Here is a 25620-nt window from a genome sequence, read left to right on the forward strand (position 1 = left end):
CAAGAGGTAACTAATGCCAGATCTACGCTAGAAAGTTAGGTCGACCCAGCTACATCACTCAGACAGGCCTATGAAAAATCCATACCCCTGAGAGATATAGTTAAGCCAACCTAACGCCTGGTGTAGAAACTGCTAGGTCGACAGAAGAATTCTTCCGTCAACCTAGTTACATCCTCTCAGGGCAGTGGACTAACTACAGCAATGAGAACCTCTCCCATCACTGTAGTGAGTGTCTACACTGAAGTACTATAAGCAGCGTAGCTGTACCATACAGCATTTCCACTCAACTCAAAGCCTAACCAAATATGTAATGCTGCAGTACTTACAAGCACAGAATCTGTATTTGCTTTAGAACTGATTTTTCCAAAAAGACGTATCAGAATTAAATGCACAGAGCAGGCAACTGCACATCTAACCAGGAGCTCAAGTGCACATGCGAGCAACTGACCATTTTCAACAGGTGGCACTTACAAGTGTAAAACATTTTCCGCAAAGCTACTGGTGATATTATGTTTCTAAAACTAATGTAAGTGATGAACTTCAGGTGACCCATCTTAACTGTGCATTTTCAGAGCTGGCATTTCTGTTTTGTTTTTTCTGAAACTCAATCTTAACTCAGAATTTCCTGGATGTCTAATGCTTTGGCTTAAAAATACAACACTCTTAATTTTTTTCTTTTAGTAACTGATACCTTTCCTTTAACTTAATTTCAGCTTAAATGTTTCTTATTTAAAAAAATATAACAAGAGCTCTTGCTTTATTTGGACCGTCACTTCCCCAGATCCTGTGAATGATCAGCAGAAGAGAGTCCCTGACTTCACCTCTTGAGCGCTTTCTAGGAAATATAGGATGGCAATGAGGAAGCATCTTGTGATGGAGGGTTTCAGAAATCCCCTCCTTGGAATCCTTTCCGAGTCTGGAGGACATATACATATGAGGACGTATTACTTCTTTTTTGTATGTGGATAAGCAGGGGGTCTCTAGAGCTTGCAAACTGGATAGGTACTCCTGCAGAGATTATAAAGTATGCATGGACTCCTGCAAAGAATGCAAGTTCTGTTCTTTACAAGCCCTCTTGCAAGCTCTGCAAGAAATCCTGTGGACCTTATTTCTGGTTTGACATTTGCTGCTTAGGAATCATGTAGCCTTTACTTATGAGCTATCTAAACAGCACAGGGCACTGATGGAAGCATGTAGCGGACCAGTATGCATTGTCCAAACAAGTACAAGCGGACATGTGATGTACAGAACATACATTGAAAGTGCTATTAATAAAATAATAATTCACTATAAAATTAGTCAAAGGTACTCAGTAGGGACAACATATTAAACTAAGTCCAGAGCCTGTAGGCCTAGCCAAGTTATGACATTATTAAATAATTAGAAAACATGCAAGAAGTGAGATCACCTTGGTATCTTGGGCCCCCCATCTCTCTAAACCCTTTGTCCAATTTGCGTGAACACTGCCATGCAAGTTCTACCCTGGCATATAAAATGGTAGGCCAATTCCTTTAGGTTTGATGAAAGTATGCAGATGGAGAGGAACAGCAAAACTGTACTGACTACAGAAGGGACTAATAGGCTCCCCACAATGCATCCCCCTACTGGATATCAAAGCATCACCACTTATACACAATGAACTGGACATCAATATTTATAAGATACATACAAGAACTGGAATCACTCTCTCTCTTGTCCTCTTTTTGTTTGTTTATATCTTGAACAGACGTTTCCCCTTGCCTAAATTCTTCTTTAGATAACAAGTTACTGCCAAGATCTGAAAGTCCTCCTATTATAACAGGAGGATTGACAGGATAAAGAAAATTAACTCTATATTTCCATACAATGAAAAACTGTGTAGAAGAACAAATGAAATATCCATAATAATATAATAATTTCTTTTACTAGGTAAATTCCACCTAAAAATATTGAACACTTTACCACATAAAAATTGCCATAGAATGTCAGGACAAGTATAGATTAATTTAATACAACACTGGTGCCACCAAATGTACATAAAAATTCAAATTATGTCAATGAAGTTCAAAATAAGCCAACCAAAAGCTAACCAAAACTTATCACAACATTCTATTTCAGTTCATTTCCTTAGAAGACTGGGTGTTAGGTTTTGTGCTCAACCAATCCAAATGTCACTCTCTTAAAAAGTTAAAGAGGTACTCCACTGTACAGTAAAAACAGTTACCTACCTTTCGTAACTGTTCTTCGAGATGTGTTGCTCATGTCCATTCCATTGTAGGTGTGTGCACGCCCACGTGAGCAGTTGTCAGAGACTTTTGCCTTAGCGGTATCCGTAGGGACGGCCGTGGCACCCCCTGGAGTGCTGTACTCATGTGTCGGTATATCAGGAGCCACCGTCCCTATACCCTCTCAGTTCCTTCTTGCCGACAACTCCAAGAGAGGGGTAGGAGGGTGGGTAATGAAATGGACATGAGCAACACATCTCTAAGATGTTATGAAAGGTAGGTAACCATTTTTTCTTCTTCAAGTGCTTGCTCATGTCGATTCCATTGTAGGTGACTCAAAAGCAGAACCCTCGGAGGTGGGCTTGGAGTTCACAGCTTTGCAGGCAACTGCACATCTAACCAGGAGCTCTGCAGATTGGAGCACTGCTCTGCCGAAGCCAGCGTCATCTCAAGCTTGCTAGGTCAGCGCATAACGTGAAGCGAACGTGTGGATGGACGACCAGGTCGTAGCCCGACAAATTTCCTGGATTGGTACTTGAGCAAGGAAGGCTGCCAAGGAAGCTTGCACCCTAGTTGAGTGAGCCAGCACGACCACTGGCAGCAGTACCTTTCCCAGCTCATAGCAGTAGCGGATGCAGGCCGTGGTCCAGAATGAGAGGCTCTGGGCTGACACCGTGCAAACTTTCATCCTATCAGCAACAGCCACGAACAACTGCATTGACTTACAGAACAGCTTTGTTCTATCAATGTAGAAGGCCAGCACCCACCTAACGTCCAGGGTATGCAGCCTGGGCTTTCTGGCCCCCAGGGTGTTTAGAGGGTCCAGGCTGTGTAGGTAAGCGGGAAGAAGAGGGGCGATGCCGACTGAAGCTACTGTCCCTTCTTCTTCCAGAACCTTGGCAGGGCTGCCAAGGTCCTGGTGGCGGGGACAGCCGGAAGGGCTTCTGAGCAGACTGTGGCATATGTATGCCAACGAACGAAGGGTGGCCTTTGTATCCTTCACCACATACAGCGTGGCATCCATCTGCTTGGAGAAGAGACCAACCCCGTCAAAAGGGAGGTCTTGGATTGAAGTCTGCATCTCCTGTGAGAGGCCAGCCGTTTGTAGCCACGAGCTACGCCTCATTACCACCGCCAATGCAACTACCCGAGCCACAGAGTTTGCCACATCCCAAGCCATTTGTAGGGTGCACTGGGCTGCTGCTGTGCCTTCTTCAACCAGGGTGCTGAATTCCTAGGCTAACCCTTGTGGGAGGGACTCCTGGAACTTGAGGAGGGTATCCCACAAATTAAAGTTGTAACTTTCCAGGAGAGCTTGGTGGTTTGCCACCCAGAATTGTAGGCTGGCGGTTGAATAAATCTTTCTCCCAAAGAGATCCAGCCTTTTGGCCTCTTTATTCTTAGGAGTCAAGGTGGTATGGAGCGGTTTGTCCTTTTCATTGGCCGCGGAGACGACCAATGAGCCCAAGGGCGGGTGGGTGTATAAATACTTGAACACTTTAGCTAGCTCAGAGTCTAATATCCCACTCTTTCTGAGTTCACGGCTGAAAGTGCTTAAAAATACGGCACTTCTTCTTGACGTGCAATTCGCCCAAGCACTTGAGACAGTTGCTGTGGGGCTCACTAACAGGAATAGGCCTGCTACAGTCTGTGCAAGGTTTGAACCCGGGGGACTGGGGCAAAGTCCCACTAGTGACTATCAACTAACTACAACTATCCTACTAGAAGAAACAATTAAAACCCTAAGGCTGAAGAGCTCTTAACAAGGCAAGAACAACTGCTAACCACTTGCAAAGAAAGGGAGAGAGGTGCTCTGACTAACCACCAGGGGTGGTAAGAAGGAACTGAGAGGGCGCAAGGATGGCAGTGCTTGATATACCGCGCCATGAGTGAGGCACTCCAGGGGGCGCCATGGCTGTCCCAATGGATACCGCTAAGGCTAAAGTCTCCGATGACTGTGCACGTGGGCGCGCGCACACCTACAATGGAATCGACATGAGCAAGCGCTGGAAGAAGAATTTTTTAAAAAAAGACGAAACATGTAAAAGTCTCCTGGTTTTGTTTTTAAATAGAAAATGCACTTTTAAAATAATGCAGAATCAACTGAGATTTTCTTTACATGAAAAGTCTTTAGTCAGCAATACCCAGTAAAATCACATGAAAGCCCATATAGTTGGCAATTCTTGACAGTCATCCTCAGGTCAGTGATGCCAAGTATAGCTCTGGCTGAATGAGTTAAAAAAACAACAAACAAGGGATAACATTTCAACACAGTTCTTCTACCCCCCCAGACAGCTTGTCTTTTACCAACAGTAGTTGGCCCAATAAAAGATATTGCCTCACCCACTGTGTCTCTCTTACTTATGGAAAGCAATGCCATATACTAAACATAATAAGACCCCATTAAAATCTAGTTTTTAAAAATAAATCTTTTAATTTCAATGTGTGCCTTCATCCATAATTCTTTCATTATAATAATCAGTCCCATAAATGTCAAGGTCATATGTCAAATGAAATGAATGTGACAGTTTCAGTAGCACAGAGACCCTGCAAATACTGGTCCGAGGTAGAGAGTGGGGCCGATGACATATTTAAAATGAGTAGTCTCATGGACCATCAGGGCTTAAATCAAATGCATCACTCCCTAGGGTTAGAAGCTCTGTGACAGACTTTTCAAAGCAATAGTCCTGGACCAGTGACTAATAAGAAAAAATTGATTCCTGGAAACATTATCCAAGTGCTATGGTTTTCTAACATAACATGTTTAGTTGCAGAGTTGTTGTCTTTTTTACTTTAGAGTTGTAGGCAGTAACTAATTATTCGTGAATTTTGAAGAGTTAAGGTAAAGAATTGTAAAATATAATTGCTTTAATGACTCTTCAACACTTAGTTAAAATAACACATTTTACATTTAATTTAATCCAAACACTCAGACTGGATGTAACAGTGTAATTCACCTCTAATAGGTAATGTATAAAGTTAAAAGCAAAATAACAGTTAATAAGACACCATGTCAGATGAAATAAAGTACAAAGAAAGAATGCATTAGCATAACCTTATATATATCATATCTATCATGCACACATAAATCTATACCAGTTAGCAGCAGCGATACTTTGACTAAATGAATATTGAAGTGCATCTGTTCCACAATGCTTATGTCACTAAAACTATGCTTCCATGACTAACAGCATACAGATCTCTTTAAGAACACAGCATGGTAACATTTTACCAGTCATAAAGACATAAAAAAACAAAACCAATAGTCTGTCAATACATATTTGTTCAAGCTAATAATTTAGAAGTACATTATTGGATTGATTGGCTGTGGAGCCTCAGCCCAGCCTTGTGACTGTACAATTTTACACACTCCATCCTGCGTACATGCTTTTCAAACACAAAAGCATGCATACAATAGTTATGGGTTCTATGTGTACAAATTCTATTACTTGGTTTCTAAATTGTGCATACGCATCACTTAGCTATGCAACTGTTAGCATGTTAAAAGTATGCGTACAAACTGACATTGCCTGCCAAATATCTGACCTTAAGATCTGAAAAAAGTGAGTCACATAATAAAATATCTGCTGCATTGAGAAGTGTCCTAGTAACATGAATGAAGTAAAGATAGATGAGCATTTGGCATTTTAATTGTAAGACAGGAAACAAATTTTTTTATTTAAAAATATCTATGTTCATGTAATTTCTATCAAATAACTAATATAGAAGTAATTCAATTCTTTGACAGATTTTTTTAAAAAATACAACTTGCTTATCAATGTAAGCTAATATAAAAATGTATGAATACTCTACCGGAAAGAGCTGCTTGTGGTGTGTTGACAGATAGTTTTTTTAAAGCTTTTTTAAACTGCGCTATTCCTAATACAACATTTCTTATCTTCGTCCATAGGAAATAGCCACTTCTGTTACTTGAAGGCCAGGTGCTTTCCAAAACAGCCTATTCAATTAACAAAGTCAGATTAAATGATTGTAAGAAGTCCTTGCTTTCTATTACAGATTTTTAAGATTTTTAAAGGCAAGGATGTTCAAAAAGTAGTTCGCTGACTTAAAATCAAACTGGCAAGAAACATGCTACATTAATAAGTAAATCTTAGAATGTGAAAAAAAAACCCACAGCAATTTTTTAACTTATTTCTATAAAAAATATTCCTTGAGTAATTTTTGCTTGCTGTTTAGTTATGTACAATGATAAGAATATATCAGCCTTCTTTCTGTCCTCCGCACAAAACACTTACCTTATTATAGTAACCATATGTAATGGCATTAGGGTCAACACCGGCTTTTTTCATTTCAAAAAGGACTCTCACTGCAAGCACAGGCTGGCCATATTGCCCACATAGCTGCATAAGCACCCGATAACATACCTGAAAACAGACATTTTTAGCGTTTCGTTTTATAACAGAACTTATACAAAATTCGAAACAAAAACCCCAGGATTCACTTTTTTACCTCATCAGGGGGATCTATCTTTTTGGTATGCATTTTTCGCAGCACATCATATGCAGTTCTCAGAGCCCTGACTTTTGAATGGCATACTTTCACATACGCTGGAAGGCAGATAAACCATAGGCCATAGCAGTGACGCAGCAAACACCTGGACCACATCTGAGGAATGGAGGAGTACCTCTTAGCTATCTTATGGGCTGACTTTATTTCCTGTAAAGAGGCATTTAGTTAGCATCTTTAATATACATATTCGATTTTTTAGAAATGAATCAGTTGCTCATAAAAGACACACTGAAATTTATGCCAGAAGCTAGATGACAGACAGGCAGGAGAAGCAGCACCACACGAGGGGCTCAGTTCTTACCGGAGATAAGCAGAGATGCTTCTTGTAGAATCAGCTCCTGTGGAATTAATAGCTGCACACAAAAAAGCTACTTACTTCTCAAAGACTTTATACTAAATTACTGAAGCCTTCTGCTTGCATAAACAAATAATTGACTCTCCCCCAGCCCTCTCTCTCTCTCTCACACACACACACTGAGAATAATTGAAAATGTGATTCAAGGTGGTTAGTTGTCCTTATATATATATATAATTTTATTGCATATTAGGTCTTGGAAATTACTCAGTTGTCAGCACAGGCCTCCAAGTCAACCCAGTTTTCAATAGTTTTTCTTTGTCCATTCAGACAAAAAAAATAAAAAGTTCATCATCTATACAATGATAGCTTCTCTTTCCCTCCCCCTCATTTCTACCTTCATCATTTGAGTAGTGTCATGGAAAAGTACTCATGATTCTAATCAAAAGCATCTGATTTATAATCAAATATTAACATACATTTGTGAGACTAATTCAGAATACTGACAGGTACCAAAAAGGAATTGTCCAATTCCAAATGGTGACAACATTCAAAGTAAAGAAAACAAAAACCAACCAAACAGAAGATCCTAAATCTTGTGCTTCTTTCCAAACAAGTTTCAAGCATCCATTATATTTTGTAGATGTTTGCACACTCAAAAGTTAGGTGGATGGGGTATGCCGGCAGCCATGTCATTTTGCTATGATCTTGTCAGATTTCATGAACTAAGCATAATTAGATCAGGTCTAAATTTGGAAGGAGGCCTCAAAAGACCATTTAGCTGCTTTACCTGGATCCTAGGAAACAGCATTATCAATTTGACATAAGATTTTTTTTTTTTGAATCAGTACTGAGTCAAACACCCACCATGGTCAAAGAGCACCATACCACAAATGGTGACTTCTTTCAAAGGAAATATAGACCCTAAGTTCTGTCCACTTGTGGTTATTATAAATCCTAGGATGCTTTGTTGCCAGATTACAACTCAGGTATTGTATTCTGCCTACTTACAACCCCCAGGCACTTCCACAGTTGTATACCGTATTCTTTACTTACTATCAAACTACTATGAAGTATTGCCATATACTATCAGGGTTGGAAGGGACCTCAGGAGGTCATCCAGTCCAACCTCCTGCTCAAAGCAGGACCAATCCCCAACTAAATCATCCCAGCCAGGGCTTTGTCAAGCCTGACTTTAAAAACTTCGAAGGAAGGAGATTCCACCAACTCCCTAGGTAATGCATTCCAGTGTTTCACCACCTACCTAGTGAAAAAGTTTTTCCTAATATCCAACCTAAACCTCCCCCACTGCAACTTGAGACCATTACTCCTCATTCTGTCATCAGCTACCACTGAGAACAGCCTAGATCCATCCTCTTTGGAACCCCCTTTCAGGTAGTTGAAAGCAGCTATCAAATCCCCCCTCATTCTTCTATTCCACAGACTAAACAATCCCAGTTCCCTCAGCCTCTCCTCACAAGCCATGTGTTCCAGTCCCCTAATCATTTTTGTTGCCCTCCGCTGGACGTTTTCCAATTTTTCCACATCCTTCTTGTAGCGTGGGGCCCAAAACTGGACACAGTACTCCAGATGAGGCCTCACCAATGTCGACTAGAGGGGAACGATCATGTACCTTGATCTGCTGGCAATGCCCCTACTTATACATCCTACTTATACAACAGCTGCTGTTCTCTACACCAGACAGTCTTATATTGTGATGTTTAATTACTAATACTCCCACAGTAAAGTGCTTTCAAGTACTCAGAGGGAAGATACTGTAAAAGTACAGAATCTTATTATCACAAAGTTTTTGTTGTTGGTGGTGGGTTTTTTTAAATTTTTCTTTTTTGGTGTCCTTTAGGTTTCAGTCACCAGGAACAAGAGGGAAGGAAACCCTGTTTTCATCCAGTTTCTCAGAAAATTCATGAAAGCCAGCCTGGAATAATTTTAAAACCTCTACATGCTAAATTAGGTGAAAGATCATAAATGGATTCCAAAGATGAAAGATTCCTAATACCACATGAGTTCTTATTAGCAGTGCTCTTGAATATTCCAGTTTGATTAATTCTCTCTTTCTTAATGATTCATGCAGATCAGGAAACATGGGGACAAACCAGTAATTCCTTTTATCTGACAAGACAACCAAGCTTTGTAGAAGAATACTATGAAGGCCAGTGAAAGCACAGATACTTTCAGCTTTTTTACACTCTGGATGCTACTACACTATGATCTAGCACTTACTGTGATTTTAAGACCAGACCATTGCAGAGGTTTGGTTCTTCAAGATGTCATAGCTTATAAATATTGGTGAAAGTCCAGCAAACTGTTTTTTGTTACCAATAATTCAATTAGATCTCTGTGAAAAGAGACTATCCATCAACCAGCTACAAACTGAAAATTTTGAACACGTTATCTTCGGATCCTGTCTATATAGGTAGAAGAAAATGGACAGTATTATATAGCAAGGGTAAGAAGGAGGCTGTTCTGTCAAGGCATTTTTAGGACCAAAAAACAGGCAAAAGTCCTGGAAATAAAAAGTCAAGAGGCCTGGCACTGTTTTATACCTCAAGAAACCGCAAGTTGTAGCCGGAAGTGGGAAAAAAGCATGGATAAATATAGTAGCGTCAGAATTCTACATTTCCAAGGATAAACTATTTGTACTGCCAAATGTTAATGATTTTAAAAGACATTTCATTACTACAAATACAGAATGTAAATATTCATCTGAAATATGATTCATCTGAAATTCTCAGCACTGTCCATTAGAGGGGAAAATAAGCTACTTAAAATACTTGTTTAAGTCAGGAGCACGACAGATCATAAAAATCAAGACATAGTGAACTGAATAGTGATCAAGCAAGCTCTGTAGCAGTAACGACTGCAAGTGCTCACTCATTAAGCAAAAGCTGATTACATGACCAAATACTCAAAAGAAATTTTCATTAATTAAATTAAGTACAATGTGTGCATGCCCATGTACATCCAATTTAGTGCTCATCAGTAATTTGTAAAGCAAGAAACATTAGGTGCTGTATCAATACTGTCAGACTGTAAAACCTACTAGAGAAAATCTGTTTTTAAAAACTTGTATTACGATTTGAAAAGGCCTGGACATTTCTTTTTCAGATGTTTGCGAACAAGCCCAGAGAAGCAATGTTGAGCCATCTATAGCAATAGGTGGGGAGGGAAGAAGAAATAAGGTACTTCAATAAAGCTGTGAAAATGGTCACTACCTACTATAAGGAACACAGCCCAGTCCGCCCAGGAATTTAAGGATATCATCAAATCCTTCCCCAAACAACTCCAAGAGAAACTCTACAACCTCATCTCCCACAAACTGACCGCACTCTTCCTGAGCTGGTCCTTGAGACTGCCACCCTCTCAGTGGAAATCCCTCCTGAAGGCCCACTTCTATCAGGCCTAGAAGAAATTAGCTGACATTCGTCTAGTTATCTCAGTTATTTATCTGATCACTGGACTGCACCTTTATGTGGAGGGAAGAGATTTACAGGTGGGAGAAAGGGGTGTGTAAAATCACTAGAATTGTAATAAGGGGAAGATAAGCAGGGCAGAGAGAAAAAGGGAGGGGAATTTAGTGAGTCTGAACATGCACATGTAATAAAAAAAAATGCGTACCTGTTACCACTCATCACTTTGCTTGTAATTCTTTCCCCCAACCTCCCATTTAAGTTTGTGTATTTGTAGACAGTACACTCTTTGGGAGAGGAACTGTATCTTCCTGTGTGTTTGGAACTCATTTACCCATCTGTAGGTGCTATAGCAATCTAAATAATGAATACTAATAGAATGGAGATTGCCCTAAAAGGAGAGTGTAAAAGTTTGCTTGGTCATCCGATTTGATGACACAGGTGGCACAAGACAGAAAGCAGAAAAAATGTCCACTTCTTAAATAACTATGGGAGAGGAAGGTGAGAAAGCTCCTTGCGCCCTTAAGTAGAAAAAAAGAGACTTGTTTAGAGATAACAACTCCAAGTCTAGCGGTCTCTACAGGAAATTATGAGCTACAACTGGTAATATATAGTGGGGAAAAAAGGAAATATGGGATTCCTATACTAGTGCCATGTCTCCAGGATGGCTGAAATCCTCTTTACTTTTCAGTGTGGGACTCATCCTTTCAAGAATCGGGAGCATAGGGACACTCAGGGCTCTCAGTGGATATGGCTGGCCAATAGAATCCAAACTCACACTACAACAGAATATATGTCAGGGGTAGGCAACCTATGGCATGCGTGCCAAAGGCGGCACGCAAGCGGATTGTCAGTGGCACACACGCTGCCCGGGTCCTGGCCACCGGTCCGGGGGGCTCTGCATTTTAAATGAAGCTTCTTCACATTTTAAAAACCTTATTTACTTTACATACAACAATAGTTTAGTTATATATTATAGACTTATAGAAAGAGACCTTCTAAAAACGTTAAAATGTATTACTGGCACGCAAAACCTTAAATTAGAGTGAATAAATGAAGACTCGGCACACCACTTCTGAAAGATTGCCGACCTCAGATATATGTGCACAAACAGTTGAAGAAGAATCAATCTTGCCCAAGTTAAGTTTCTTGGTGACGAAAATTATTTTTAGTTGCATCTACAACCATGGTAACCAAGGGTATTGATGGCTAAGCGTGGAAGCAGAAGGCCCTTAAAAAATTTAAAACTTCTCTAGTAATTGAAATATTTCAAAGTACCTGTTTTGTTCTCCTGAACATTGGGGATGGGCTGTTGGGACTACTGGCTTTTGAAGACAATTTGTTATTTGGTGTAGTCAGGAACCCCTCAGGTGGGTCAAACAAATCTAGTTTCAGCACAGGAAATCCACTATAGCTATAAAAGAAAAGAATGCCATAATCTAACCTTTATAAGACAGTTTCAATCAGAAGTGAACATAAGGTCTAAGAATGTCAGTCATACTTTCCTCAGGTAAAAGGAACAGAAAGTTTTTTTACTGAAAGTTCTGGATAACTTGCATAAACACACAAGCTCTCAACTTGTTGCATCCACTTACGTAACCAATTTTGAGTCTTAAGTAACAGTTTTTCTTTATTAGTATTCCAATAAATTAGCACAAGTCAAATGTATTAGTATTGACTGTACTTAGTAGAAGAAACTTATGTGCTGATTTAGTCTCTAATGAACAAAGCAGAACACAGAGATCCATAAAAATCAATATACGTACTACAAACCCATCTGAAAGATAAAATTAGATTACTAAAAGTCCATTTTAATTTAGCAATGTAACAAAGATCCCAATAGAAATAATCTAATTTGACATGTAATTACTAAATTAATAACCTCAGTTTTCACCCAAGGGCCTGATTCTGAGACATACAGTAGCCCCTGCAAAGAAATAAGCATCCTCAGCTTGTACTGAAATCAAAGGGAGCTGACAGACAGTGAGTATTTTACAAGAGGTTTTCTGTAAATTGCAGACTGTGACCCTGAATGTTCAATTTTAAAATTTAGATATCAATATTAACAGATTAAGATTAAAATACTGAATAAAGTAATTTGATGTCCACACAAATGAAAGTCATTAAAGCTTCAGTTCAGCTGGCACAGCAGGCTTTTCACATGTAAGCTTTTTTACAGAATGAAAAATTGTGGGACTGGAAAGTTGTATTCTATAGGTATCACAATACAGCTCTATAAATTAGCTGCAGAAAGGCAACAGGGCACTTTTTTGTTGTTGCTGGCAATTATTTTATGCTGCTCCCTTGAGTACCTGTACTGCAAAGGGTGCTCTTCGCCATTAGGTAGGTGAGGGATCTCAGGTGGTGTTATGAAAACTGTGTGTTCACTCTTGTAGGACTCATCCAACTCTATAAGCCGTGTTTCACCACTCTTGTCCATATCCATCTGCAGAAATTTAATTACAAGAAAAGTGTGTGTTAAAGTTATATTTGGTTACAGGAAATTAACATTAAGTCTACTGCACAGCACAGGCAAACACTATGCAATGTTGGCATCGAAGGATTGTATTTGGGAGCTAGGAACTCCTGGCAAGGTGATGATTAAGAGGCACAGTTGTTGGGGGGAGGTTAAATGAGGACTAGCTATGTAAAGCTGATGTGCCTTTTTGCTAAAGCCTTTTTCCAGTCTGAATTTATATGACAGCCCCCAAAACAGGGAAGGAACGCTGCTAAGAAAACACCTTTTGACACTTGGATGCTTTATTTGTAACTATTTTTAGCACTTCAAGACCGACCTGATGGTCAGCTTTGAGATATCTATCTCAGAACATTTATCTGTCTAGTGACAAATTTGTTTTTCATTCATATAATAAGCTCATAGCCATTTTGTTTCCTCATGGATCCCTTTAACTGTCCAGAGGAGTTGTTTTTGTGAGGACCACCACCTTTCAGAGGTAAGCCACTCTAAACTTGTGTGCAAACAGAAGAAATTGCTTCAACTTAATTTTCCAATATGAATATTTACAACTATTCTTCTATTCCAACTTGATCGCTGACTGGACTAGTAACAGAAGCCTGATCCAAATGGTGTAATTTAGTGAGATCACACAGCTCTGCACAGCAATTTCAGTTCCTTACATAGTAATTAACTTTGGTAATTGATATAAACTAGCAAACCTTTCTGTCTGCTTAGTGTTCACATATTTAAAGAGATGCCAGATTTAAGGCATCTGACCTATCCAAAGTAACGGATGCTGCTCAAACTTTCTGCTCCCTGTTAGATAGGAAGAATTGGGCTCAGTTGTAACATTCAATTAGGCAAAACAAAAATTACTGTTTTCCTCAAGAACCAAAAGGAAGTAGAGGCTGCCTAGCAATATTACCAAAAGCTTCTCTTTCCATTCCTTGAGCCACAGAAACAAAGTGTGATTGTTTCACTGGAGAGAAGAGAAGAAGAACAAAAGAAGAGAATTTTTACCACATACCAACAGATCTTCTTAGCATTATAGTTTGAATCATTTGTGTGCATCAGCAGCAGTTGTGCTGGAAACTGTAGAATTTCAGATGGTTCTCAAAACAACCTACTCAATTACTATTTCTCACATGGGACACATTTTATTAGCCCACACCAACACTTAAATTCCATGAATGACCGTGTGGCTGTGAAACCAACTACTGTGATAAGAACGAGCAGGGGACTGGACTTGAAATTAAAGTCATGCCACATGCCTTCATCACGTATGTCAAGTATATGGCAGGCTCCCTTGGCTGTAAGACAATGTACAGTACTGGATTTTTACCCTCAGCCTTTTCTCCTTGAAAGACAGTTATTGAGCACATACCTAAACTTAGCCTCCGACTGTGTAAGCTTTCAGCTGCTTTTAATAAGCTTATTACACATAACAGATCTGTAGGAGGATATATTCTTTTCCTTTAAGCAAGCATTTCTCTATGAGCACAGCACAAGAAGGATGGTAAATCTACCCACTTCAGGGAGAGACGAAAGCTTCATGAAGTCACTATGGCCTGATTTTCAGATGCACTCAGTATCCCCAACTCCCAATAAGGTCAATGGGAGTTACAGATGCTCAGCAGCCCTTCTGAAATTCGTAGTTTGCAGTGAGGATCATAATGGCCAAGTGCGTCACGTTTATACAAAATACACCAAAGAATGTTGAAAGGAAAACTGGAAGAAATACATTGTGGATAAAAGCACCAACAACTCATCTGAAATGAGTCTGACTGCACTTTGAGGGCATAACACCAGCAACCTATGCACATTGTGACACTTACTAAGTCTCTCAATCCTATCACTAGTGCCCTACCAAATTCAAGGTCCATTTTGGTCAATTTCATGTTCATAGAATTTTAAAAATTGTAAATTTCATGATTTCAGGTATTTAAATCTGAATTTCAGGGTCTTGTTAACTGTAGGGGTCCTGACCCAAAATGGGGCGGGAGGGGGGGTTGCAAGGTTATTATAGGTATGTCATAGTATTGGCACCCTTACTTCTGTGCTTCTGCCTTCAGAGCTAGGTCCTCAGCCAGCAGCTGCCATTCTCCAGCCACCCAGCTCTCAAGGCAGCAGCACAGAAGTAAGGGTGGCATGGTACAGTATTGCCACCTTTACTCTGTGTTGCTGGTGGGGTGCTGCCTTCAGAGCTGGGCGCCTGGCCCACAGCTGCCATTCTCTGGCCACCCAGCTCTGAAGGCAGCACAGAAGTAAGGGTGGCAATTCTGTGACCCTCCCCCTACAATAACCTTGCAACCCCCTGGAAACCCCATTTTGGGACATGACCCCCAGTTTGAGAAACACTGGTCTTCCCGATGAAATATGTACAATATAGGGTAAAATTACACAAGAGACCAGATTTCACGTGTTTTTCAGGGCTGTGAATTTGGTAGGGCTCTACCTATCACAGACACAGAAGGGAACTGCACTTTTACTGTGTTTGGATGGCAAGCTCTCTTGCAAGAAATGCCCACTGGTCAGATGAACCACACCTCTGCCACGCTCTCTTTTGTAAAAATTAATTATCCTGTTGGATCCAACATCACTTCTGGCTTTTTGTCCCTGCAACGTTTTTTTCTGCTGGTAATGTGATGCACCTCTCCAACATCAATGAACTGACATCAGGGGAAGTTTGCCTCCTTCCTAGGGCATCGAAAATGCTCAATTTTTGCAGCGGCTGTGTTCAACTCAGATACCATGGCACCTACTTCACATTCATCACAATGATCTAAAAATGTGCTCTTGCTCTCTTTTGGAAGAGTAAACGGCATGGTCTTCAAGTCCACTTTAAGCATCATAGTATCAGAAACTGCAAGGGCACATTATGTAATTCAGATTCAGAGTTATCTGTAGAAATTTCAGAATATTTGGACATGTTCTCTGATTGTTTCTGATATAACTTGCTACAGACACATCTTCTACATCATAGCCAGCAAATATAGAGTGAGCTGTACCTGGCTGAAACAAAGTGCAAATGTTTTTCTCCATTAACTCCCCTAAAAAAGGAATCTCAAGTGTAAATATGTATCTGCAGCTAATGGCACTATGCTTATATAGATTTTAAATAAATAAAAACTGCACTAAAATTCAGGAAGATTCACACTAATTATAATCGTTATATTTTAAAAGTACATTTAAAACCAAAAATTTAGTGCCGGTCAAAAGTGCCAAACTGAAGGGCCTACAGACTGAAGTCTTCTGTTTATGCACACAAGCATACCATGAGCAGCAGTAGTATAGGCTTCCCTAAGCTGCTGCATGCCTGACCTCGAGGGACCTCTCCAAGGGATGAGTAGGCAGTCTATCCTCTGCAAAGAAGCTAATGAGTCACTAGCAATGGAGACTGTACAGGTAATATGTCCCCTAGAAACTGGACTCAGACACTATTCTGATGAATTTACAATTTGGTATGGTCTTGGTCTTCCTATATATTGTGGTCAACACCATAATACCAATAAAACAACTACTGAGTCACTTCACATAGGATGTCAATTACTAGCCTGAGCTGGATTTCAACTGGAGATCACTGAAACAATTTGTCCATGCATCCTGTAAGTCAAAACACCTTCTACCATTCTAAATATACAAACACTAGGAAAATGATACCCTCTGAACCCGGGCTTTATTTGTACTAAACTGTCACTGACTACAATGCCTGTTATTTAAAAGCTTAGCAAAAGGCATTTTTTCTATAGAAAAATACTTTGCTGAACTTGAGCTACGAAACCTACAGATTGACACTTGATTCCTGGAAGTTTAGCAACTGTAGATTCAGGTACAGAAAAAGCTGATTCCTCCAGCAACATAAAATTAAAATAACTTCATAGTTTCTCTCTTTACTGTGTAAGAGATACATACATAATATAGTTTTGAAAGGATCCTTGAAAAACACATTTAAAATTTGATAAACACAGCTTTTTTGGTACACAGAGATGCTCTTAATTATGCATTTTACTGCATGAGAGAAATTGAGAGGATTAGCTATTTAATCATCTGAACAGCAAACATATGTCTCTTTAAAAAGACGAAATAAATTAAACTTTACTTGATAATTTAAATATTTCTAAAGATTTAAAGAAACAAGTTTTTATTTTTGGTTGCAGCAATAAAGTATGTTAAACTCAGAAGTTTATATGGATTGAAGTATTTCTGAATTATTTCAGGAAAAATGAGATCTTGTGAAAAAATTTAGCAATGTCTAAGGCCTTACTTGAATTGCAAGCTAATAGTAAAAAATTGTAGCCGAGTTGTGGACAAGCCATGGAAAATTGCGGAAAAATAATAATGGACCTTATTATTTGTGGTAATAAAGTTCATTATTACTTTTCTGTGATTTTCTGCAGTTGGCTGCCTGGGGCTGAGAGTGGGGGCTTCTGCTGTTGGCTGCCTGGGACTCCCACTGTCAACCCTTCACACGGTGGGGCTCCCGCTGTCAAAACTACAGTGGAAGCCTAATATTGTGGAATTCATAATTTCCGCAATACCACAAGTTAAGTAGCAATATCCTTTTATTATACAAAATAGATAATCAATAAAGAACTACTTCTGTGTAAGGGAAATTGAGGTGAACAAGAGACTACGCCTTGGCTTGAGATGCTCCCATGGTGGGGCTTTGGAACAGGGCCATCATACTGGCTCCAGTTGTACATACCATAAAATTGGTTATCTTAAAGATGAACAAGATGGTGGTAGGCAACCTCATCATTCAGTTGTGTTCAAAGACAACCACACAGACACCTCTGTACTGTTCCAGTCATGGACAGATGGCCAATATAAATATCTGGTTATCGGAGGGGAAGGAGGAGAATGACCCAGCTAACTGTTGATTTTCCTATAGTATAGTTCTTGCATTTTTAATTGTAGTAAGCCTTATATCATAAACCCAAAAACAATGTCAGGGGTACAGGGGCCAAGGAATACAGTGTGAAAGGACCTTACTATTGCTCTGATGTTGAAGAAATCCCTTTGTGAGGATCTATTCATCCTATTGAGAAAAATCTGGCTGGGGGAAATTACTCCATGGAGATCAGCAAATCCTAGGTGCGTAATACAGTCTTTATGTGCCTCAGTTTCCCTATCTTTAGGAGTAGCTGCCCACTTTTGTAAAGTTCATGGAGATTCTTAGACAAAAAGCACAATGCAAGGATTATTATAAAAGCATTGTATAAGACTTTTATTCTCACAACATTCTGGTGAGACAGTAAGTATTATCCCCATTTTAGAGACTGGAAACAGACATACTGTAGACAGGTTTCCCACAGAATGAAGTGGAGAAAGAACCAGGACAGGAATAAATGAGTTCCAGGCTCTCAGCCTTATACTCAAACACACTGCCATTTTCTTCTTTTCTAAAAGTAGAACCTCTTGCTTTGTCTTAAGACCTGCATAAACTATTTGCTGACTGTATAGTGGCAGCATCAACAGAAGAGTTACTCCTTCAGAGTATTGCTTGAACTCCCAGAACAAATAATAATTTTAGCTAAGACACTGATTTGTGCTCACACTGAAACCATTCAATAAAATAAAATGAAATGTAACAGAGTGAACTTGGCATTTGTATAATAAACTCATTTTGAATAAAAGCCCTATTTAACATTAAGAGACACAATTAGTCTGCACTGCAATTATATCTGAATGCTGCTCAGCAGTGTTAGCCACTAGAGTACATTCTTGTCTGTCTGCAATTTTCCTTTTTAAAAAAGTTTAACATGGGTCACATGCTTCACTAGGAAGCCAGTTCAAGATTTTTTCTGTTAAATTGTGAAGATATCTTGAATGTTTAATTAAATCAATTCATGGTCTACGAACATATACAATTATGCTTTCTTTTATTAATTTGTTTTTGGATAACTATGAAAACCGACCTAAGGCTGGAAAAGCAGATAAGGAGAATTGTGCAAAATTACAACACTTTATAAAATACCAATCAAATCTTTCTGCACAATAAGTCAGATCTGTTCTCAGATTTTTTTTTTTCCAAAGTACGGACTCTTCAGTCAGACTTTCCTTTACTTTGCCCCTTAACAAGTAACTATTCTAATAATCTTCAACATTAATTCCTGTGGAACAAACAGCAGGTGACCTACTTTACAGGAAATCCTAGACAACAGCACGCATTGCTTATACATCAATGTCCCAGAACAGAATGTTCCAGGTACCTAGCAAGACAACAAACAGATCTTATATTTCCAACAGTATTAATAGGAACTTTTTGTTACAGTAGAATACGGCCAAATAATCTTAAAAATTGTGGGTTGCAATTTAATCCTTCCTAAACAGATACACACACTTCTAGCATAATGCAGAAAATAGGAGGTAGACTTTTCAGTCAAGATCAAGCCAATTTTGTGTACTCACTTTTGCACATGGAACTAACTTCATCAGTAAAAGTGCATACATAAGTGGTTTGCCTGTACCAAAGCCATAACATGGCAATTGAGTGCATGTGCATTATTTTGGGCACTATCAACCGTATGCACTAAAACAGAAATTGGGCTTAAAGTCTGGGTGGTACTTAGGCTAAACAAATTTACTTCTGCAAATGATGCACAAACAAACCTACTTTGACATGGGAAGCGCAGCATTCTGGCTGTAAAATGACCTGCCACTATGAGCCGAATCCAGCAAAGCATTCAGACCTTGGCAAAAAGCGAACGTTAGGGCTTGTCTACATGGGGAACTCAGAAAAATCAATCTAATTAAAGGTGTGAATTTCAAGTGGATTGGTTAAACCACATTAAATATCTAGGTGGACACTCTTACTCAGACGTAAAGTGGCCTTAATTCCGTTTAGTTTAATTCACTTTGGAAATGAATTATGATTAAACTGAATTAAGGCTACTTTAATTCTGAATAAGAATGTTCACGTAGGGGCTTAATGCGGTTTAACTAATCCACTTTAAATTAATAATTTGAGTTGATTTGGATTATCTTTTTCCTGAGTGCTTCTGTGTAGACAAGTTCTTAGTTACTGCTGAAAGACACCACTCATAATCCTGGAGTACTCCCACATGCCCTTGACAGAATTATCTTTCCTCTTCTGTGTGTGTTACAGATATGGGAACTGCCTGGCAGTAAAGAAACGAGAGCAGCAGAGAGTATTCCATTAAATGCAGTATGAAGCCATGATGCTAAATTAATGCTACCCACAAAAATGTCATAAGAAAACTTGATAAAGATTTTTCAAAATATATAATAATGTATTGTGCTAGCTGAAGAATTCCATGCAAGATACCCAAGACATTTGATAGCAAGTCTGTTAGGAAATATCCACAGGTAAAACTAGAATATTCATAAAAGAATTAGATTTAAAACAGCTACAAGAGGAAGGAGGCCTATGTTTTATGGGAAACATATATAATTGTTGTTGCCTAGGAGTGTAAAGAGTAACGATACATATAAATATTTGCTCATTATACATCAGAGGGTCTATACTAAAACAACTTTTTAAAATTAATAAATTAGAAAAGCTGCAAGTGCTGAGGTAGAATTGATTAAAAGAAATCAACCCAATGTTAGCAAAGATCAAGTGGATCTTATGTTTACTATATAGAAAGCATAAAAAGTAATTAATTGATACTATTCAGTTTCTTATGATGCTCATATTCAGTTCCAAACAATTACATAAAACATCACACATCCTATGAAAACTGAACTGCTATTTAAGGAATGTGGTATTGTCCTGGTGAACTGTAGGAAGAACTACAACTCAAATGATAAGGAATATCATATTTCCTAATATGGATCAAAATGTCTATGTACGTGGATGTACAAATCACAACCTGCATGCGTGCACTGTGCATTGCGGATGCATATTTGAATACTTGGGCTACCTAGCTATTCACTTTACCAGAATTTGCACTTCAACATCGGTAGAAAGTGACTCTAGAGTAACAGTTACACTAAGGCACCAGAAAACAGAAGTGAAACAGGAAAGAAAAAGCAGAAATAGAAATAATTTATAATGAAGCTATATCAAGCTTATTACAAGTATATAACAAACATATTACACTATCTACAGTACCTGTGGAAGTGAGCAACAGAAAAAGATAAATCAAGTACTACAAACGTACTAAAAACACACTTACTTTATTTACACAATCATCAAAAAATGCAAGGCTTGCATCCTTATCACTAACAAAGGAACATTCTTCAATGAAGCGAATAAACATTTGAGTTTTAGTCATTGATGTGTAGAATTTTTGATGCGACCGATCTCGACTTTTTAAGAACCCTTAAAACAAAGTATATGCATGTAAGAACACTTTGAAGCGAAGGAAACAGCACATATTTTGCTAACAAATAGGATAATAGTTACAGAAGTTATACAAAAAGTTATCTTTAAAAACTAGCAAATGTTATGAAACATCTCTATTATTGTGTTAACAAATACTATCAATTAGACACATTTTACCTTTTCAATACTGTTTTGCCAGTGGCATCATATCATTTTTGCCCACTACCATTAAATGGTATTTTGATTTTTTCCATTCAGCACAGTAACAAGAAAATGGTTTCTTCTTCTTCGTTATCACCCCAGTGAAAAATAGTTTTTGCATATTTTATTAGCTTATGATTAAAAATAAAGAATATGAACCTTTACCTTGTAGTTCAAAGAGGGAACTTGCATCTGTGGCGGTCTCAGAAGGTGCCTGTGTTATTGGCCTTAGGTACGACCTATAACCTTTTAATAATGAAGCCATGAAACAAAGAAATGCCTCCTGGATCTCCATATCTAACAAATGCAACTTCTTCCCCGAATTAAAATCATAGTCATTCATTGCTAATTCCATTAATGCATCTTCTCTTGGTCTTTGCTGCACTGTGAACAACAATAGTGTCAAAGCACTCTCCTAGATCAAAAAAATTCTCAGTGTTGACCAAAGCTATCATTTCCTTCTTATCTTATTTGGCGATAAGCGAACTCAATAAGATAAGCAGCCAATATTATAATTTTCTATATCTGGTTTAAATAGAATAGTGAAGTATGATAATTAATTCAGCATGACAGCACACAAATCACTAGTCTGTGGGTTTTACAAGAGGCAGAGAGACAAACACACTTACCTTTTCAGTACAGTTACTATGGCAACAAAGACAGAATTGGTATGGACACTGCTTGGTGACATGCTAATAAAAAGGGTAGTTTATGGAATCTGTTGAAATTTATACAATTAGTTGGCAAAATAAATGAGTTTTTAAGAATATGTTAATCACACATATGGAATGCATATATATTTTATAACGCCTTCTTTCCCAAAGTGCCAACAAGAGGCTTATTGACACTATATATACACACACAAAACCAATGAAATGCATATGGCAATCATCAGCAGCACAGTACAGTGCACAATGAGGGCAGGGAGAAATGGGGGCACTTTGGTAAAGGAAACTAGCACAAATCCCTACTCTTATGAAAGGTGCCTTTAGGTCTTTAGTGTCCATACAAAGCCATTAGGACCCTGATTCCCAAGGCTTCTCTGCTTTTCTCTCCCCTACTCACACAGAGTGGTAACATGCTAATGGTGCCCACATAGAACAGAAATATGGTTTCATTATTGTGTTCCACTGTTCCAACACATTATGGTTGCAGCCATAGCCTCCATTAGAAACTATTAGAAACTAGAAACTATATGAATTTAGACTTTGGTGACAATTCAAGAGGGAATCCATTTTATTCTATATTATATAGACTGTGTACATATTTTAGAAATTGCTAAGAAAATCCTTTTCCAACTGTAAGGTTATATGTAGCCATTAGGAAACTATATGATCTTCATAATAGTTTAATCTTAAATAATACATACTGCCAGTTATGCAGCATGCTGTTTTTAGTAAGTTCTGAACAATACAAGACATTATTAATTTCAGATATCCTCAATGGTCACGACTGTCAAAAATGGATGCATAAAATTAGGAACCTAATATTCTATTTAGGCCCCAAAGTAAGTGGCCTGATTTTCAGAAGTGCTGAGCTCCCACCCTAACTTTAGATGCCCATTTTTAAAGATTTTGGCTAAGGTATATTAACTTCTACAACATATTAAACATGCCCGCTTTGGACCGACACCATCCCCTTCCTATTCTAATCCATGCCTTAACCACTTGCTATCTCTGCCAGTGCAATTTAGTCTTGTATGACTTTCAGACACTTCTACTTTTTAAGGCCCTCATCCAAAGCCCATTAAAGTCAACTGAAAGACGCCCATTGACTTTAATGGGATTTGGATCTGGTTCTAATTGTCAGGAACTTCAAAACGCTGCTAAGATTTCCCTCTCACTTTATGGAACAGGGTCATATTACCTCCATCACATCAACTGGTTTCCTAACAGTCTACAAGTCCCATTAAAAATTGCCCTCCTGATTTTCAAAACTATGGATTTGGTCCATATTACTACTCGAACCTCATCTCCTGCTTGTGCAAGTCAGTCCTCTAAAAACATTAGTTTTCAATGTACAAAACATAGCTATCACAGACCCCAGCAGCAAAGCTTTATGCAGTCCCACTCATGGCCTTTGGCACTGGCTGCATGGGAGGAGATTGAGGGAGGAGAGTGGCAGCAGTGTACACTGGATTTCAGCTATTCTAGTTTCACCGCCCCTACCAGCCTCACGACAGCAGCCCTGGCATAACCCTCCGACTGGAGCTGCCCCCAAGAATACAAAAAAATGTAAATGTCACAGTAAAACTGTGCACACGAATGGCACAATGAAGAATCAGGATAGTAAGCTGGTGTGCCCAAAACTACCTCAACTGTCAAATAAAGGCGTGAGGAAAATTGGGTGGTCTGTAATGCACCATCTGTCAAGAGTTTTATAGGCCTTGGCCTACTTTTTGCTCTTCTGTCCCCCCTCCTCATGACGCTTCACTTACGAGATGTCCTTTCCCTAGTGCTTCATCTCTATTGATGTTCCCCCACCCTAAAAGGCAGTTACAGTAGAACCAAAAAGATACAAATACCAGAGTTATGGACTGACCCAGCAACCGGACACCATGTGAAACCAGAAATAACTGATCAGGCAGCAGCAGAGACCCAAAACACCCCCCCCCAAAAAAAATTCTGTACTGTGCCTCTATTGCATCCTAAAGATAGGTACATCTGGGCTGCCTGTCCTCACCCCACCCCACCCCATCCCCATGCACAGGGCAGCCACTTACAGTAAGACACTGGAGCTGCTGGCCCAAGACAGCCGGAGCCAGCCAGCCAGCCAGAGTAGGAGCGGCACTGGGGTCTGCTGTACCACTTTTACCCCTTCCCCCCGCCAGGAAGGGGATGGGCTGTTTTTACCCCCCGCCCCCATCCTCCAGGAGGGGGACATGCTGTTTTCATGCTCTCTCACTACTCTCCCCCCCCCATAGTCTTGCAAACTCAAGCAGGCACTGAGTAGGAAGCTCAGCTGCTGCTGAAACCTGGCCTGCAATGTTAGCTGCTGGATCTGGAGCCCAAACCGTGCTTTGTTCAGAGTTACGACATTTCAGAGTTTTGGACAACGTCCATTCCTGAGGTGCCTAATTTGATTACAGTGATTATTTCTAATCTTTAATTTTATGCAAAACTTCTCCTTTTTGTAAAACATTTTGTGATATTTATCACGAAGGATGCCTTCAGTAAACTGTACTGTAACTAAAATCTACCAATCTGTTAACATTAGCTACAATGCACCACAATTAGTGAAAATCTTGTTTTATACTTCCCCCACTCACATTCTGCCAGTTGTTGATACAAGTTATTTAAAGTGTTCATCAGATTTTTGCAAGGTTTCTTTGGTAAGATCTTCCATGAAATAGTTTTCTTATCTCCAGTTCTAAAAAGGGAAGAAGAAAAGTATTACTATTCAGAGACCATCTTTTTGTTCTATGTTTGTATAGCAACTAGCTCAATAGGGTCCTGGTCCATAGTACCAATAAATAAAAATAATAAATGGAAAATATAGTTCTACACAGGGTCTTCTCCAGAAGGACGTAATCCTATATGTATAAAATAAAAATGGGTGTGCATTAGCAATTCACTATATGAAGAACGGTCTTGAGCAAGGGAGGGAAAAGTAGGGATTTAATTTACTGTATGGAGATGTGGTCATAGTCATCCAACGGGTTACCCAAACATTCTGTTAATGATTCTGCAGCCAAACCCAAGAGTGATGGGAGAAATTATGCTTTAAAAGACAGAAATAGTAATGCATTTAGAGCACATGAAAACAGAGTATTAGTAACAATACCTAATGCCAACCATAGTGTGGGCAGAGATTAAATATATTTCCCCAAAAATTTTCACCGGTGCACCTCAATCTTCTTATTTTACTCCTGGGTCACTGCAGTACAGACTGCCAATGATACATAGTAGGGCGTAAACATTTTACTTCAAACGATCTAGCTCAAGGACCGAGCCTAAAAACCATGGCAAAAAACCAGCTAACGAAAAAACCTCCATTGCCATGCCGCATTGGCAGCCACAACCTTTGCCGTTTAAAGAGGCAAAAAGGTTGCATACTATTTATTGTGCTCTGTATTTATCAACTTTCTATTTCATAAAGTTTAAACTTGGTTTTTCTGCACAGAACAGGAATGGTTTAAACCAGGGATCGGCAACCTTTGGCACATGGCCTGCCAGAGTAAGCCCCCTGGTTGGCCGGGCTAGTTTGTTTACCTA

At 39.1% G+C, this 25620-nt stretch overlaps 1 protein-coding gene across 1 annotated transcript in view; it reads right to left on the reverse strand.

Annotated features, from left to right (window-relative positions):
- DENND4A (DENN domain containing 4A) overlaps positions 1–25620 on the reverse strand; it is a 98265-nt gene that overhangs the window by 21579 nt on the left and 51066 nt on the right. The window contains exons 11-19 of the mRNA XM_084642519.1: positions 24675–24775; positions 21572–21790; positions 21057–21202; positions 12770–12903; positions 11736–11871; positions 6675–6881; positions 6461–6589; positions 6018–6162; positions 1670–1789 (exon numbers count right to left, since the gene is read on the reverse strand). Of these exons, the coding sequence (XP_084498645.1) occupies positions 1670–1789; positions 6018–6162; positions 6461–6589; positions 6675–6881; positions 11736–11871; positions 12770–12903; positions 21057–21202; positions 21572–21790; positions 24675–24775 (1337 nt within the window). The remainder of the gene's footprint in view (positions 1–1669; positions 1790–6017; positions 6163–6460; positions 6590–6674; positions 6882–11735; positions 11872–12769; positions 12904–21056; positions 21203–21571; positions 21791–24674; positions 24776–25620) is intronic.

Source organism: Lepidochelys olivacea (assembly GCF_965140295.1).
Source record: "Lepidochelys olivacea isolate rLepOli2 genome assembly, chromosome: 10".
Classification (NCBI taxonomy): Eukaryota; Metazoa; Chordata; order Testudines; family Cheloniidae; genus Lepidochelys; species Lepidochelys olivacea.